This window comes from Dendrobates tinctorius, unplaced genomic scaffold, assembly GCF_039654945.1.
Source record: "Dendrobates tinctorius isolate UK_male_01 unplaced genomic scaffold, ASM3965494v1 ptg000020l, whole genome shotgun sequence".
Classification (NCBI taxonomy): domain Eukaryota; kingdom Metazoa; phylum Chordata; class Amphibia; order Anura; family Dendrobatidae; genus Dendrobates; species Dendrobates tinctorius.
The window spans coordinates 55253079-55271926 of record NW_027361688.1 but is presented as its reverse complement, the minus strand read 5'-3'; the positions used below and the strand labels follow the sequence as shown (position 1 = coordinate 55271926).

At 43.5% G+C, this 18848-nt stretch overlaps 1 protein-coding gene across 8 annotated transcripts in view; it reads left to right on the top strand.

The window, feature by feature from the left end:
- Window positions 1-18848, top strand: part of LOC141083678 (protocadherin alpha-C2-like) — a 564749-nt gene that overhangs the window by 432178 nt on the left and 113723 nt on the right. The window contains exon 1 of one of the 8 annotated variants that reach the window (XM_073568061.1): window positions 2035-5481. The exons of the other annotated variants lie outside the window; for them this stretch is intronic. Coding sequence (XP_073424162.1) covers window positions 2998-5481 — 2484 coding nt within the window. The 5' untranslated portion in view covers window positions 2035-2997. Of the gene's footprint in view, window positions 1-2034; window positions 5482-18848 lie in introns of those variants that run through there. 8 annotated transcript variants of the gene reach the window in all.

Below are 18848 nucleotides of genomic sequence, written 5' to 3'. Positions count from 1 at the left end.
TATTTTTCCATAGTTGCATACAATATGTCAATATATTCTTCTATTTCAATGAGTAATCATAGAGGTTGAGGTTGGATATCTTATAAGAGCATATGTGGATGTGTGCACAACTAAGCCTTATAAAGGGGGTCCGATACCTAGAATTTCCTTTATAAACATGTATCTTTTACCCCTAACCATTTTTGTAATTTGCTTTATTATAAATTTCTCTTTCATTCTCGGTCTTGCCATTCTCTATATCTGTATTTGTTTTTTCTGTCTTGTAATGTTTTGTTTGAGGAGAGTCTCAAACAGGATGTCACAAGAGGATGGCCTCATGGTGGCTTCCCCACAGCTTCTATCACCCCTGAAACAGGACATCATCAAGGGGTTGTGGTCACTCACCACAGCTTCTGTCACCTTCTTCTCCTGATGACATCCTGGTTCAGTAGCTGTGATGGATAAGTGACTGCACGTTCAGTGGCCTCCACCACACATCTATCCCTACCACCCACAACTTCAGTGGCCACTTTTGTCCCCGTTTCTTCTTTCCCTCAAATGAAATATCATCAGGGGGTGGTGATATTGGAACAGGGTGAGTGACAGCAGCGCCACCCCACAGCTTCTATCACCGCCCTCAAATGAACCGTCATCAGGGGCGATGACAGAAGTAGAGTGAGTGACAGCAGCACCGCCCCACAGCTTGTCACTGCCCTCAAATGAACCTTCATCACGGGGCGGTGATAGATGCAGGGTGAGTGACAGCAATGCCGCCCCACAGCTTCTATCACCACCCTCAAATGAACCGTCATCAGGGGCGATGACAGAAGTAGAGTGAATGACAGCAGCGCCACCTCACAGCTTGTCACCACCCTCAAATGAACCGTCATCATGGGGCGGTGATAGATGCAGGGTGAGTGACAGCTGCGCTGCCCCACAGCTTCTATCACTGCCCTTAAATGAACTGTCATCAGGGGGCAGTGACAGAAGTAGGGTGAGTGACAGCAGCACTGTCCCCCAGCTTCTATCACCACCCTTAAATGAGCCATCATCAGGGAGCGGTGACAGATGTAGGGAGAGTGAAAAGCAGCACTGTCCCTCAGATTCTATCACTGCCCAAAATCAGCCATCAGGGGGTGATTACAGAAGTACGGAGAGCGACAGCAGCACTGTCCCTCAGCTTTTATCACCACCCTCAAATGAACCGTCATCAGGGCACGGTGATAGAAGTAGGGTGAGTTACACCCGCGTCGCCCCTGATGATGATTCATTTGAGGGCGGTGATAGATGTTGCCGTCATTCACCCTGCTCCTATTAACGCCCCTTGGTACAAAGAGAAGGCTGGTAGTGCAATAAGAGACTGCGCTGCTGTGGTAGAATTCAAGGTATCTTTATTGGCAATAAAGATACCTTGAATTCTACCACAGCAGCGCAGTCTCTTATTGCACTACCAGCCTTCTCTTTGTACCAAGTCCTTGGACCTCGTGCAGACTGCTGCAGCTGTTTTATGCGATTATAGGTGTTGTGACTCTCACAACCCTATCAGGTGAGCCTAACACTTGCTGTGCAATCATCTACTTTCCATACAGACCTACGCATTGGAAGCGCCCTGTCTCCCCTTTTCTTTTATTAATGCTCCTTGATGACGTCTCTCGTTTCAAGGAAAGAGGTGACATTGTCAGAAGCAGAGATGATGCTGGCGACTGAAGCTGCGGTCACTCCTCCATCCCCCTGAAACAAGACATCATCATGGGATGGCGGTAACAGAAGCTGCGGTAAATGACCACAATGGCGCCCCCTGATGGCGTTTTGTTTCGGGGATGGAGGTGGTTATAAGCTGTGGGTAGGTGACTATGGGACCATCCTCCTGTGATGTTCCGCAAGCGAAACATTACCAGGTAAAGAAAAAAAAATGACAGATCACGTGATGAGCAGGATAGGGAAAATGGTAGGGGAATTTATTATAAGGCAAATTAAAGCTATATATTTATGAGGGCTGTATAAGTATTGGACCCCCATTAATTCCAATGATGTCTGTGTAAGTCCCTATAATAATATTCTGGTAATGCTGCTGATGATAATGTTATCGATCCACAAGTGCTGTTCTATCCCAGTCACACACACGGCGCTGCCGCCGATCAGATGAGGGGCAGAGGGTCTGCACAGTCTGGCTCATTCCTGTCGGCTTCAGTTTCCTGAAAAGCAGACGCCATGCCGGCAGCAGCACAGGACCGCGCACAACCTTCAGCTCCCCTTCTGTGACATTGTGCTCAGCCATCGCCATGACGCGTTGTGTCTTTCCTTGCTGGGATGATGGCGTCTCAGTGAGGAGCTGACGCAGCAGCCCTGAGGTAACAGTGCTGAGTGCGGCCGCGGGGGGCTTCATTGTAGCACCGGAAGGAGACTGCAGTCGGAAGCACCTGAGCTGCTGACAGGTTGGATTGTGCGCTGCTGCGCTGAGGGTCTGGCAGGAGATGGTGTGCCAGCACGGAGGGGCTCCGGGGGAGGGGCAGGCTCCGGAGAGCGCACGTTTCCACCGTGGATTTCTTCGTGCAGTGACCGGATTTCTGCCATGCTGGATATAATCGTGGCGCGGCTGCCGAGACCCAGCCCTGGCTGCATGGCGGAGGCTGTCCCCGGCTGCTAGGTGCCGGCTGCTCCCTGGATGACAGGCGCTGCCCGGCATTATCTGGTGTTTCCTGGGCGCTGTCCACCCCATCGGTGCTGAAGCAACCTCGCCGCCGATCTGCTGTCCCCCTCCAGGTGCTGAATCCATGGTACCCTAGAGCACAGCCCCCCGCACAAGGAGAAGAAGCGACCCCCGAGCACACCGATCTCTGCACAGAACAAAGCAATGGATTTATTGGGAAGGCAGCCGCCCTCAGCGCCAGCCGCATCCCGCCCAGCGCTGCACACATGGTAACCTGATGCGGTTTGATATCTGGGGGCTTACAGGATAAAGGATGTGAGTCAGGAAGGTTTGGGGAGGGGTCAGATGAGCACTATTTGCCTGCTACAATGGCTTTCACCCAGGGGTGCATAGGGCTCCTTGTGTCAGTGTACCTGAGCTTGGCTGCAGGGCAGCTTAGATACTCGGTGAAGGAAGAGTTAAATCATGGGGCATTTGTAGGCAATGTGATTAGTGACCTGGGTCTGGACCTGAAGCAGATCCCCACTCGCGGCTTCCGGATCACGTCCGGTAACAGCAGGCAGTACTTTGATTTGAACCTGAGCAATGGGGTATTATTCGTAAATAGGACCATAGATCGTGAAAGCCTGTGCGTAGCCACCACCCCCTGCCTGATCAACCTGGGGGTGGTGATAGAAAACCCTGTGGAAGTGCACAATATCGAGGTAGAGATTTTAGACATCAATGATCACGCTCCGAAATTTCCTAGAGAGGAGTACCACCTAGAGATTAGTGAGTCAGCTGTGCCCGGCGCCAAATTTCCTATCGAGAGCGCCCAAGACCCCGATATAGGTACCAACTCAATCCAGACCTACAAGCTCAGCGACAATGATTACTTTGCCCTCGATTTAAAGACTTTCAGTGGCAACAGCAAGCTGATTGAGATAGTGCTGAAGAAGCCGTTAGACAGGGAGCAGAATGTTCTCCATCGGTTAGTACTCACAGCTATAGACGGAGGGAACCCTGCAAAGTCTGGGACGGCCCAAATTTCCATCCGCGTGATGGACACCAATGACAACACCCCATTTTTTGATAAGTCTACCTACAAAGCCAGTCTGCTGGAGAACTCACCAGCCGGGACATTAGTTGTTAAGCTGAATGCATCCGATCCAGATGAAGGGTCGAATGGGGAAGTCACATATTCATTTAGCAGTTTTACGCCCCAGAAAGTAAGGCAGTTATTTAATATTGAACCCAGCACTGGAGAAGTGAGGGTGAATGGGGTTTTAGACTATGAAAAGTCTTCATCCTACGAGATTTATGTTCAAGCCATTGATAAAGGTCCCGTTCCTATGACAGGCCACTGCAAAGTGTTAGTAGAGGTGATCGATGCCAATGATAACGCTCCGGAGATAGTGGTGACTTCCAATTATTCTCCGATAGCTGAAAACTCCCAAGTGGATACCGTTGTGGCTTTAATGAGTGTGACAGATAAAGATTCGGGGGTCAATAAGATGGTCAGCCTGACTATTCAGCCAAACCTTCCATTTAAGCTAAACTCATTCAAAAATACCTTCAAGCTATTAACGGATGGTAAACTAGATCGTGAGCAGTGCTCTTCTTATAACGTTACCGTAACCGCCACGGATTCTGGTGTCCCACCTCTGTCGTCTCAGAAAACTCTATATGTGCAGATCTCAGATGTGAATGACAACCCTCCGGTGTTCGAGGAGTCCTCCTACTCTGTGTATGTGCTGGAAAACAACGCTCCGGGGGTCTCACTTTTCTCAGTTAAAGCCATGGATCCAGATGCCAATGAGAATGCGTTTGTCTCCTATTTAATCCTCCAAGGTGATGTCGAAGGCATTCCAGTTTCCAACTATGTTTCCATTAAGTCTGACAATGGCACTTTATATGCTGTTCAGTCGTTTGACTATGAAAAACTTCGAGAATTTCGCTTCGTTGTTCAAGCACAAGATGCCGGAAACCCTCCACTTAGCAGCTCCGCCACGGTCAATTTTTTCATTTTGGATCAAAACGATCATGCCCCAATGATTCTGTACCCAGCTCCGACAAATAGTACAAGATCTATTGAGATGATTCCACGGGCAGCAGGTGTCGACTACCTCGTCACCAAAGTCATTGCAGTTGACGTTGATTCGGGACAAAACGCTTGGCTTTTTTATACTTTGGGCAAAGCCACCGATCCGAAACTTTTTAAGATGTCTTTACATACGGGGGAAATAAGGACTACAAGGAAAGTTGTGGATGATGTCATTGCAAGCTACAATGTGACCGTCATCGTGAAAGACAATGGGGAGCCACCGCTGTCTTCATCGACCACGATAAGCATTGCGGTGGTGGATAGGATTTCAAAAATAGTCCCTGACTCACAACGTCACGAAAGAAACAGCACAAACTATTCCGAAATGACATTTTATTTGATCATCGCTTTATGCTCAATATCCTTTTTATTCCTTTTGACCCTAATAGTCATTTGTATTCTGAAATGCTGCAAATGTAACAGCAATGCTGGTCCTTGTTGTGCATGCTGCTGTGCTGTTCCCAATCAGGACCCTACAGAGATGCCTAAGCCAGCCAACAATAACATTGAAACCAGGCTGCCTGCCGGATTACAAGTGCAACCTCATTTTATTGAAGTTAGGGGCAATGGGTCACTGACGAAGACTTACTGCTACAAGGCCTGTATGACGGCGGGATCGGGAAGTGACACATTTATGTTTTATAACACCGGGATTCCAATGGGGACGGGCCCACAGGCTGTGATCGCTGACCGAAATTCCAAAAGAATGAGTGGACAAAGTTTTCAAAACTTAATCATCTTAAAAAGTGAAACAACTACTCCGGTGGAGGTGAGACTTTCCCTTTTATGCTTCTTACTATATAGAAAGATTATTCATTTCTACTGTAAATATTTTGTTATAAAGCAGCAATAAAGTTATTAAATATCATAATAATTAATTAAAGACACTTAATCATTTTAGGCAGTGCTTAAAGCTGAGGCTCTAGTGGAAGCCTCCACCACCCATTAAATCATTAATGCTGGAAAAGGGGTGGGCATTTTGTGATGGAACCAAAAAATAGAAATAGTCCTGACTTGGTAACAAATGATATGTGATTTGAGTTTCAGTTATTTTAATTATACACTGTGAGAAGCTATTGACGTATATTAAATGGAGGATGTGAATGATGGCATTATCAATTTATCAAATATATCATGAACTTTTCACTGGCTTTTTGGAATGCATTCCAAAGTGACTGTTAAACACTTCTTTTTTAACGAGCAGGAACAGCGTGGTCAACAAACAAAGGAAATATTCTCACCTGCTGATCCTCCCACTACTGTCCTGGACAGCTCACCAGCCTCTTTTCTTTCTCTTCTAGAGGGAAGGGATGTGGTCACTGATCGACTGCAGTGGTCACACATCATCCCGACTAGAGGAAGAAGCAAGGGGATCTTTGGGATACACAGACATATTTCTATACGTATATGTCTGTGTGTCATGTGTGTGATCAGTGTGCCTTACATGTGTCATCAGTGTGTCATCCAGATGTCATTAGACTGTCATCATAGTGTAATCAGTGTGTCATCAGTGTGCAATCCGTGTGTCATTAGCGTGTTTTCAGTGTGCCATACGTGTGTCATCAGAGTGTCATGAGTGTGTCATCAAGGTGTCATAAGACTGTCATCATAGTGTAATCAGAGTGTCATCAGTGTGTCATCAGTGAGTCATCACTGTGTCATTAGACTGTAATCAGTGTGTCATCAGTGTGTCATCAGTGAGTCATCACTGTGTCATTAGACTGTAATCAGTGTGTCATCAGTGTGTCATCAGTGAGTCATCACTGTGTCATTAGACTGTAATCAGTGTGTCATCAGTGTGTCATCAGTGAGTCATCACTGTGTCATTAGACTGTAATCAGTGTGTCATCAGTGTGTCATCAGTGAGTCATCACTGTGTCATTAGACTGTAATCAGTGTGTCATCAGTGTGTCATCCAGGTGTCATTAGACTGTCATCATAGTGTAATCAGAGTGTCATCAGTGTGTCATCAGTGCGTCATTAGACTGTAATCGGTGAGTCATCAGTGTGTCATTAGACTGTAATCAGTGTGTAATCAGAGTGTCATCACTGTGTTACCAGTGTGCCATACATTTGTCATCAGCGTGTCATCAGAGTGTCATCAGTGTGTTTTCACTGTGTCATTTGACTGTAATCAGTGTGTCATCCAGGTGTCATTAGACTGTCATCATAGTGTAATCAGTGAGTCATCAGTGTGTCATTAGACTGTAATCATAGTGTCATCAGTGTGTCATCAGTGTGTTACCAGTGTGCCATCCATTTGTCATCAGCGTGTCATCAGAGTGTCATCAGTGTGTCATCAGAGTGCAGTGTGTCATCTGTGCGTCAAAGTGTAATCAGTGTGTCATCAGAGAGCAATCAGTGTGTCATTAGTGTCTCATATCAGTGTGTCATCAGAGTGTCATCAGAGTGTCATCAGTGTCTCATCAGTGTGTCATCAGTGTGCCATCAGAGTGTCATCAGTGTGTCATCAGAGTGCAATCAATGTGTCAGTGTGCCATCCGTGTGTCATCAGAGAGTCACCATAGTGTCATCAGAACGTAATCAGTGTGTCATCAGTTTGTTATCGGTGTGCCATCCGTTTGTCATCAGTGTGTAATCAGCATATTATCAGTGTGTAATAAGCATATTATCAGTGTGCCATCTGCATGCCATCAGCATGTTCTCAGTGTGCCATCCGTGTGTCATCAGCGTGTTATCAGTGTGCCATCCGTGTGTCATCAATGTGTCATCTGGGTATCATCAGACTGTCATCAGAGTGTAATCAGTGTGTCATCAGAGTGTCATCAGTGTATCATCAGTGTGTCATCAGATTGTCATCCGTTGTAATCAGTGAGTTATCAGAGTATCATCAGAGTATCATCAGAGTGTCATCAGTGTGTCATCAATGTGTCATCAGAGTGTCATCAGTGTCTCATTAGTGTGTCATCAGATTGTCGTCCGTTGTCATCAGTTTGTTATCAGAATGTCATCAGTGTGTCATCAGAGGTCATCAGAGTGTCATCAGTGTGTCATCAGAGGTCATCAGAGTGTCATCAGTGTGTCATCAGAGTGTCATAATAGTGGCCAAAGACTTATCCGTGCGGATGCATATTACAAAAAAAATTGCATTTTCGCAAATGCTGACTTTTGCAAGATTCTTCTAAAATTCATTTTCCACCCAGATTTCTTTGCTCCTCTCTATTTAAAATACATCAGAATCTTGGGAAATGAAGAACTTTTACGCGATCTCATAACTCATAGACAGGGGGATAAATTCAGCCTATGTGTAAAGGTTCCAATTAAAAGATGCATCCACCATTATCTTTACCTCAAGCACCGCTCCAGTGCTTTCTTTTCAATGCTGGAGTGGTGCTTTAAGCGTAAGTCCCCTGCCCCTGGTCACATACTCACCTTGCAGTGTCTACACCGTTTTTTGACGCCAGTGTGGTCCCACGGCACCATCTTGTGAGCGTGGCTTCTGAGTGGACGTAACTCGGAAGCTACGTCACAATCTTAAAATGCAAGTCTATGAGAGCCAGAGTTAGGCGCTCCCAAACTTACATAGAGAGCTTGTGACCTTTACATCTGACTTCCAGACAGTCATGAGTTGCGGTCACAAGGTGGCAACCCAGGAAAGGACCTGAGCGTTGCCCGGAACAGCTAAAGACGGTGGCTGGTAAGTGTAATACTAGGATCAGGGAACTTGCGTTACACCACTCCAATGCTGAAATAAAAGAAATGCTGAAGTGGTGCTTTATTAAATGCACTTTTTAGCATATGCTGGTTTGCGCTATGGATTCTCTTCATGCTTTAGGATTCAGGTCACATGCGTGTTTTACTACATAGGAGAGAGGACTACATATTTTCCATTGGAGTATATTGGCTGCTTCATGGTATATTGCATAGTATATTTACCAAAAAAATGCTATTTGGTAAAGGAGTATGAACATCTATCAGAAAATCAGTATTTGGTACCTAGAGCAATGTGGCAACTCCATTGTCAATGAGTACAAACAACACCATCCACAACCCATGGTCATCTCATGGACTTTCATAGAACTAACATACATATTTCATACCTGAAGAAAGTCTCATGTATTCTCTGAGATTGATCTTCTTTGAGAAGTTCTTGCTCTTTTTTTTATCCTTGCCAGTTTTCCCTTTGTGATGTTAACCAATGGGACTTTATAAACCTGGTTCTTTACATGTCCAAAAACAAAGCTTGGATAGCAGTAAAATTAGAATTTACTGTGCAAAAAAAAAAGACTTATGAAGGTTTCCCGTAGAACAATGAGATGAAAGAAATGCAGAAAAGATGCAAATGAATTATGGAACATGTGGTTGGAAATGTGTCATTCTTGGAAGCTGCCAACCATCTTTAGGTCTTGGCAGCAGATGCTTATTAAACTTACATCTGTGCTTCCCTTTCTAGAGGACAGCACTTAATAGCTTTGTCTTTAGCCAGTCATCTGTGCATCACATCGTTATCGGTTTCTACATAAATCACGAGAAAGGACAAATCAATTGTGTGTTTTGTAGGTTGGACAGTTTTTCTTGAGTTTTTTTCTACTTTAGTGCATCCGGCAGCCTGCTGGTTTATCATTTTAACCTATTTCTCTCCCGTGGCTTCCAACTGTAGAGCGTTTTCACATGCAATATTCACATTTTGCTTTCCACATCACAGGACACTGATGTGCTCTGGTTTATTATTATTAATATTGCATTTTCCAAAAGCTAAATCTTTAAGAGAAGCTGTAACCTTTTACGGACCCCTAAATAAGCTTATTGGTATTATACCCTAAAAGACTTGGAAAAGTGGGTTTAAGGGTTAAGATTTCTCCTGGAAAGTGACATGCCTGACATGCCAAGGTAAGGAGACAAAAGGGGAGACGTTAGCCCTTATACCCCAGTCAGAGGCCTCTCATGCAGCCAAATCAGATCTCATGCTTTGCACTGAGTAGGGGCAAGATCCTAAAACATGAGTCTCCAAACTGAGATTCTGGATCGGCTGTTTTTCCAAAGTCATGTGGCAAGGCTCAATAAAGGGTCAATATTCTCTCTTAGGATTGCTACTTCCAGTAGGTGGCGCTAGAGTTCAAGTCCTTTTCCTCTCTGAAGATGCAATTTGCACATTTAAAAGCAGGTTTAAAATACATGTATTGTCCCATGGAGTGGCACTTTTCAGCAAATCATTAGTTCTAAAAAAAGCGTTATCATTCCATCTATGTCTTATTGCATTATTTCAATTGGTTATCACTGGGTTTGATTAGAAAACAGTTAGACTTTGCACGGGCTGTTATTGGGATTACAGCTCAATCTTTGGTGGTTGAATGAGATTGAGTTGCACTACCAATAGTAATCAATAAAATCAATGGAAATAAGTAAGGATCCATTTAAACCGATTGACAGATGGCACGATATGACCGCCGATCGGAAAGCTTTTAATGATCGGGACTCTCTTTGAATGACCAAAGCAAACAGTGCATCCTGCGTTATCTACATTATCCTAGATCACTCAATGTGCATAAGCTGCCATCGTTCTATTCAGTGTGCATGCTGTTTACACTGTGCTGCACAAAAGATTATTTCACACGATGAGCGCGCATTTTTGCTCTTTCATTGGGTGATCGGCAGCCTGTTTACATGGCAAGGTAATCATGAAATGAGCATTTTTAACAACCCTCTTTTACTTGTACTGTAAATGCACCTTAAAGGGAACCTGTCACCTCGTTTTGCTGCTATAAGATGCGCCCACCACCTTTCAGGGATTATCTACAGTATTCTATAATGCTGTAGATAAGCCCCTGGTCTGACCTGAAAGAGAAGTAGAATAAGTTTTATTATATTCACCCGGGGGCGTCTGGTCCGATGGGTGTCGCAGGTCCCAGGTCCGGCGCCTCCCATCTTCATGCGATGTCATCATCCTGCTTGCTCCATGCCACGCTCCTGCACAGGCGTACTGATCTGTTGAGGGCAGAGTACTGCAGTGCGCAGGCGCCGGGAAAGGTCAGAGAGGTCCAGCACCTGCGCACTGCAGTACTTTGCTCTGCCCTCAACAGGGCAGATCAGTACGCCTGCGCAAGAGCGCACCATGAAGGAAGCAGGATGATGACATCGTATGAAGATGGGAGGCGCCAGACCCGGACCAGCGACATCCATTGGACCGGACCGAATTGGACCGTCCCCCAGGTGAGTGTAATAAAACTTATTTTTCTTCTCTTTTAGGTCGGTTCGGGGGCTTAGCTACAGAATTATAGAATGCTGTAGATAAGCCCTGAAAGGCAGCGGCCGCATCTTATAGCAGCAGAATGAGGTGACAGGTAGGTTCCCTTTAAAGAGAATCTGTCACCAGGTTTTTGCTACCTCAACTGTGAGCAGCCTAATTTAAGGACAGAGACCCTGATTCCAACAATTCATCACTTAATTTCTGGGTGCAGCAGCTGTGACACAGAGTTTTTAGATGTTGCTGAGTTCAAAATCTAAACCCGCCCACACCACAAATTTCTGTGTACATTGTCTATTGAGAGTGAGCTGCTTATCTGAGGAGGGGGCATGGTTGGACCAGATCTCACAAGACCCCAGTCCAGGCAGTGATAATCTCCTGGTGATAAAACCTTCACTCTATGGAAACGGCATCACACAGCCTAATAAGTGACACATTGTTGAAATCTGTGTCTCAGCTGCTATAGCAAAAACCTGCTGACAGATTCTCTTTAACAATGCTACTGGAAAAAGAAAGGTCTATTCTTTACAGGTTTTCTATGACTATGACAATCCCTGTTAGAAACTGAGCAGTCAGATCACAAAACATTCATAGCATGTCTGACTTCTGAAAGTTCTACTGAGTGGGATAAGGTGTAGGCAGCCATATATTTCCCCTACAGTGGCCATAAATTACATTTTTTTAATATGGCTGTATAAATACTGTGTCGGGCGAAGTGAGAATCTCTGAGCATAATTTCTGCTCTATGACATATAAATATATGTTTTAGTGATATAACCCCTCTATATATTTGAAAAGTCAATGTGAAAAAAATAACTTTTCTGTAAATCTAAACCTATAAAACCTGGATTATCTAACATGTAGCATTGTGTTATAGGAAAAGAAGCAGGTCACCATTATTGCTTTAAAGGGAAATGTGTCGTCGGAAAATGACCTGCTTTTTTACATATTAATAAATAAAAATAATAAAATATAAAGCAATATAAAATAACACATCAAAAAGACTAATATTTACAGTCTGAATAAGATACGTTTTCATTGTGATCACTGATCCGGATAATAGGTCGACATGTCTCGTACTGTAGAGATCATTTTTCTGTAGTTATCTCATTGTCATCACAGGCAGGATAACATGAAAGATGTCTCGTGGACATTAAATACAGGATCAATTATTGATAAGAGGTGATGTCACAGCTCGCCTCCTCCCCCTAACTACTCAAGTCACAGACTGTGTCCACAGCAATGTATATTAGAAGTCAGTGAGTCATCTCCAGACTAAAGATTCCTATGAACCTTGTGTCTGCAGTTAAGGATGTCATTGAATGCCGTTAAGTTCGCTGGTCAGACATGTTGACTGCCCCATAATCTTGTAAAGAAAATAGATTGAAAGAAATCAGAAACTAGAAAAAGCTTATACAAGGATACACTGTAAGTGATACAATCACTCTAGAAGATTTTGCTAATTCATCTGAGAGCAGCGTGATGTAGGGCAGAAACCCTGATTCCAGTGATATATCACTTACTTTACTGGGTTCTGCAGGATTGATTAAAAACTGTTTTATCTGCTTCAAATCTGAATGAGCTTTGTTTTTCCCCACCCATCCACACCATAAATTGGCCACTTTCTGTGTACACTGTGCATAGTCAGAAAGCTGCCAATTAGAGATGAGGAAACTTGAACTATAAAGTCAGGGATTTGTACCAGACTAGCTGTCCATTGATGAACTGCGAACACAGACTTCTCTGTATATCAGATTGGGAGTACTGTCGAGGAGAGATAGATTGATTTTCCAGCTCCAAAGTTCGGGTTCCCATTGATTTATATGGGGATTGGGTTCAGGTTCAAGTTCGGGTGCAGTACTGGTGCCTAAAGCGAACCCAATGATCCCAAACTTCCAAGGGTCAGCTCATCCCTGCTTCCAATCAGTGGTGGGGGCGGGGTTGGACTACATGTCAGGAGGTTTACTAGTCCAATAGCGATAATCTCCCACTTATTAAAAAAAGGATTTTATAAAACCTCCAGCAAATAGCCCAGTAAGTGATACATTGCTGGAATTGGGGTCTCTGGCTCTACATATTGCTGCTCTCAGATTAGGTGATAGATTTCCTTTAAATGACAAGATGGCACATAATACGATTAGGGCATGTATTCAGAGTGAATTTTAGACACTTAGCCCCAGACACAGAGGGTTCCAGATGAGGCTCTATAAAGGGAACGGCTGTTGTAATTACAGAATACATGTACTTAATGGAAAACAATTGGGTTCTGGGAGTTTTTCACTGGCAATAATGGTATACTGTACTAATAAGTGGCCTTCATTCCTGGAACAGATCCGCCACTTCCATCAGCAGGATATTGATTTCTTATTATACTTGAAACACCAAGTAACTAACATGCCTGACCGACTCCTATGCAACAATATTCATTTTGATTGATACATAATATAAAATGACAATGAATCTGCTGATATATGCATTATTATTCCAAGGAAACACACTTTTTGTTCTTGATTTCTTTCAGTCAGTGTTTCTTAAAGCCAGAAAGTTGCCATTTGAAATTACTTTAGTTTTGTGCCATGTCTGTGATCTGCTTTATTTCTACAAAATTAAACAACTGAAAGAACATCCTCCAAGGCCGGTGATTCCATCATTTTTGCCTGGGGCTATGTATATATATATATATATATATATATATATATATATATATATATATATACATACACGTATATACTGCTCACAAAAATAAAGGGAACACTATTCCATTTGCAACAGGCTGTTTGGGCACCCTTTATTTCTTTGAACAGCATATATATATATATATATATATATATATATATATATAGCTCAAAGTGTGTGTGTGTGTGTGTGTGTATGTGTGTATGTCTGGGATAGGCATCCGCACCGTCGCAGCTACAGCCCAAAAATTTGGCAGTCACACGCCTGGACCCCGAGAGCGTCCTAAGCTATGTTGTGAGGCGAAATTTTAACCCCGCGCGTTCCAATTCACCAAACAATTTTTCCCCTATCTACATACTGGGGGAAAAAGTGTGTGCGCGTTAAGCCCCACCCCTCATTATGATGTCATAATGCCCCTATCTACATAATGGGGAAACAGTGTGTGCTTATCAAGCCCCACCCCTCTTTATGATGTCACAATGGTTGCCATGGCGACACTGATGTCATCATAGGTTGCAAGCCCCGCTGCCGCTCATTATGATGTCATAATGGTTGACTATGAGATTGAGGATGTGTGATGGGTATATGGGCACGGGACTATGGGATGGAGGATATGTATGATGGGTATATGGGAACGGCACTATGGGATGGAGGATGTGTGATGGGTATATGGGCACTCGACTATGGGATGGCGAATATGTATGATGGGTATATGGGCATGAGACTATGGGATGGAGGGTATGTATGACGGGTATATGGGCACGGGACTATGGGATGGAGGATGTGTGATGGGTATATGGGCACGGGACTATGGGATGGAGGATATGTATGATGGGTATATGGGCATGGGACTATGGGATGGAGATTATGTATGATGGGTATATGGGCATGGGACTATGGGGTGGAGGATATGTATGATAGGTATATGGGCACAGGACTATGGGATGGAGGATATGTATGATGGGTATATGGGCATGGGACTATGGGATGGAGGATGTGTGATGGGTATATGGGCATGGGACTATGGGATGGAGGATGTGTGATGGGTATATGGGCATGGGACTATGGGATGGAGGATGTGTGATGGGTATATGGGCATGGGACTATGGGATAGAGGATGTATGATGGGTATATGGGCATGGGACTATGGGATGGAGGATGTGTGATGGGTATATGGGCATGGGACTATGGGATAGAGGATGTATGATGGGTATATGGGCATGGGACTATGGGATGGAGGATGTGTGATGGGTATATGGGCATGGGACTATGGGGTGGAGGATATGTATGATAGGTATATGGGCACGGGACTATGGGATGGAGGATATGTATGATGGGTATATGGGCATGGGACTATGGGATGGAGGATATGTATGATGGGTATATGGGCATGGGACTATGGGATGGAGGATGTGTGATGGGTATATGGGCATGGGACTATGGGATAGAGGATGTATGATGGGTATATGGGCATGGGACTATGGGATGGAGGATGTGTGATGGGTATATGGGCATGGGACTATGGGGTGGAGGATATGTATGATAGGTATATGGGCACGGGACTATAGGATGGAGGATATGTATGATGGGTATATGGGCATGGGACTATGGGATGGAGGATGTGTGATGGGTATATGGGCACTCGACTATGGGATGGCGAATATGTATGATGGGTATATGGGCACGGGCCTATGGGATCGTGGATATGTATGATGGGTATATGGGCATGGGACTATGGGATGGCGAATATGTATGATGGGTATATGGGCACAGGACTATGGGATGGAGGATATGTATGATGAGTATATGGGCATGGGACTATGGGATGGAGGATAATTATAATTTGTTATAACTAACCACAGTTAGTTACTATGCCCGGGCAGCGCCGGGCTCTTCAGCTAGTATATATATATATATATATATATATATATATATATATGTGCACTACAAATAATATGTCAGCAGTATATTCACTATTATATAAGATTTATAGCTATTATTAAAGTGACATCTTTTAGCGCTAAATTTGTGATATTACATGTAGAATTAAGACGTTGATACCTAAGAGCAGTGTTGAATTTACATATGTCTACCTAACTTTTTTAAACAGAAACTGTCCCCATCTGTGAGCAGCATGATGTAGGGGCTGAAACCCTGAGTTCAATGATGAATCACTTATTGGGCTGCTTGATGTAGTTTTGATAAAGTCCCTGTTTTCTCTGCTGCAGATTTAGCAGCTCTGTCAGTGCTGATCTCTGCATAACCCAGTCAGCAGAACTGATTGGCAGCTTTCTGTGTACACTGTGCATAGGCAGAAAGCTAACGAACAGTGGTGGGGACTGAGTTATACATGAATATGGAGCATATTTGGCAGCAGGTTTAGTAATTCTCTCATCATTATCTAATGACAGTAATTTTATCAAAACTACAGCAAGCAGCCCAGTAAGTGACGCATCGCTGGAATCAGAGTCTTTTTCTCTACATTATACTGTTCTCAGATTAGGTGGCAAAAACCTAGTGATGGTTTCCCTTTAAATATGTTTTTTTTTTACAACACAAATTTAAAGAGGTCATCATGTTATTTGCTCCGGTGGGGGCTGCTCACCCAGCCGTCCCTAAAAGGCACGGAATGTACCCTGCATAAAAATGTACGTACATTTCACATGTATATTATGTTATTCACACACACTGCACATACGCAATACTCACATATACATTCAGTAATTACGCTTACTTAGCTTTTGTTCAGAACTATTGCACCTCAACAGTAGAAAGGAAGCCATATTGAGCCGTGAACAGAGCCTATCTGTAGATTCCCTCGTTACTCTACTGTCTGTCCCACCAGACCTGTCACCTTTATCATCAACACCTCTAAGGAGCTCCAGCTGTTGTAACTCAAAGGAAAACTAGAGGAAGGAAGAGAATCTTCAGCCACCCTTATGTTGCCACTTGTTCTCCATTATCAATAGTCAATGCATAGACAAATACATTTAAATGGATAAACCTTCACACACATTTTCAGGATATACCTTTTAATATATTTGAGAGAAAAAAAATCAGATTTAAACAAAACCCAAAAGTTTGACAAAACCATATATTCTTTTGATGGCTCTATTAAACAAGACTATTTATCTCTTTTTGCATTAATTCTTTTCTATTAACATTATTACATATAGAAGCCTAAAACTTTGAAAACGCCTTAGGTGTATGTAGGTACATTTTACAATTTTTAATCTTTTGCCGAATATTCAGATCTCATGAAGATTATTCCGCCAGAACTCGTCCTAATTGAATTGAATGTTTCATTAGTTTAATGTCCCCTGGATGAAGTTAAGGTCGTCTTGTTATTTATGATCTTTTATCATAAGAGTGCTTACCTTAAATCCATAAATTACAGTTCACAGATAAATTGCATGTATGTAGCAGTGATATTCATTATTGTACTTGCCAATACATTCAGAGAAAAATTCTGTATCGCTTTCTTAGCACCTATAGCAATAACCAAGGTTTTGTTCACACTTGCATTGCTTGTGTTGTGTAAGGTTTTATTTGCTTTTTTATGATTACAATATGTTTATCAAACTAAAGGTGATCAACTACTTCCAGATTGCCCATAAATGAAAAACGGTTGGGCGGTCATCGTTCTACTCTACAGTCATCTAAAACATCACTACAAAGTAGAGCGGATACAAGTTATCATGCAGCTCAGTAGTGGGGATCTTACTGTCAGACACAGCCAGGCTCCCCGTAGGAAGGCAGAGGTGGTTTGTTATCATCTTTGCTTTCCCAATAGCTATGTAAAGCCATAAAAAGCGCTAATGGCACTTCCTTCTCCAGACCCATTGGTCTTTTCATCACTTGTAAAGAGATACGAGAGCAGCTTGGTTCTAGAAGACTCAGTCAGCTTTGCTATGGAGCCAGGAGGCTTCATTTCTACTGTTAGGGTAAGGCGACCATATTTTTGGTCCAAGTGCAATCCGACAAAACACCAGATTGCACTCAGACCACTGTTATTCTACGAGGCCGTGCACATGTTCTGCTGGATTGTTCTTATTTCTCCTAGCTCTTTCTTATATATAATTTTGAACTATGTTATAAGGAGCTTGCCATCTGACAACCTTATTAAGAGGACAACCCATTGATATGTTCAACATTAAGGTCGGAGTCCCACTTGCAGCTGCCATGCGAGAAACTTGCGTGAGTCTCTCGCTTCAATACCTGGCACTCGGGATCGGAGTGTGCGGCTGCATGTATTTCTATGCAGCTGAACTCTACGGTCCCGAGTGCCAGGGGCAGTTCTGGGTATTGAGGCGAGAGACTCACAAGAGTTTCTTGCATGGCAGCTGCAAGTGGGACTCTGGCCTAAGACACATAAATGTCCTAGGAGATCACTTACAACAAAACACTCTGGTGAACTAAACTGAATGTCCACCATAACACACAACACCAGTAGTTGGCTGAACAGGTTCTTGAGAGTGGGAATCAAATTAAAAGAGTTGTGATTGAAAAGTCAAACCTATTAAACGTTTTAGGAGAAAGTCACACGGCCGTATACCTCGGATGGTGATCGCAACGCAAGGCTCAGAATGGCCATCGGCTCTCTTGACCCAAGCATGACAGCTGCATAGAAATATATACTGTCACGCTGGGGTCAGGAGAGTCGCCATTGTGATACGATCGTTGTCTGAGTTATACAGTCTTGTGACTCTCCCCTTAAGAACATACTGTATTTACTCCACTAACATCAAGTCCTAGTGATATTTGACCAAGTTTAGAGTAGAATTATTTTCATTAGAATCCATTCAAGGGATTGTCTCAATATTAGAAATAGCTAAAATTGCACAGTTCTTGTAAAACAATCAACTTTGCAAGTCATTTTTAATAAAAATCCTTTTGGTTCTCAAGAGCGGAGTGATTTTCATACTATTTACTTGCTCATTACCCACAGTTACCGGCCACCTCTGCTGCCTATCAAAGATGGCTGATCTAGGCACTTTCAAGCTTTTTACTCTAACGACGGTTGGATCAGCCAAGCTTCCATGTCACTGTCGAGGCAAAGCTGTCACTCCTTACAGCATCGGAAAGAGCATATTTTGGTTCAGCAACTGAACCGTACCACTGGATGTATGTGTCAATCTTCAGGAAAGCATCAACCCCCGGCAATCGGGAAGCTGGGAGCCAGGGAGCAGTGTGCTTCTGAAGTGCTATGATGAGAAAAATCTTCTAAAAACTTACAGAAAAAGGGATAATTTGCA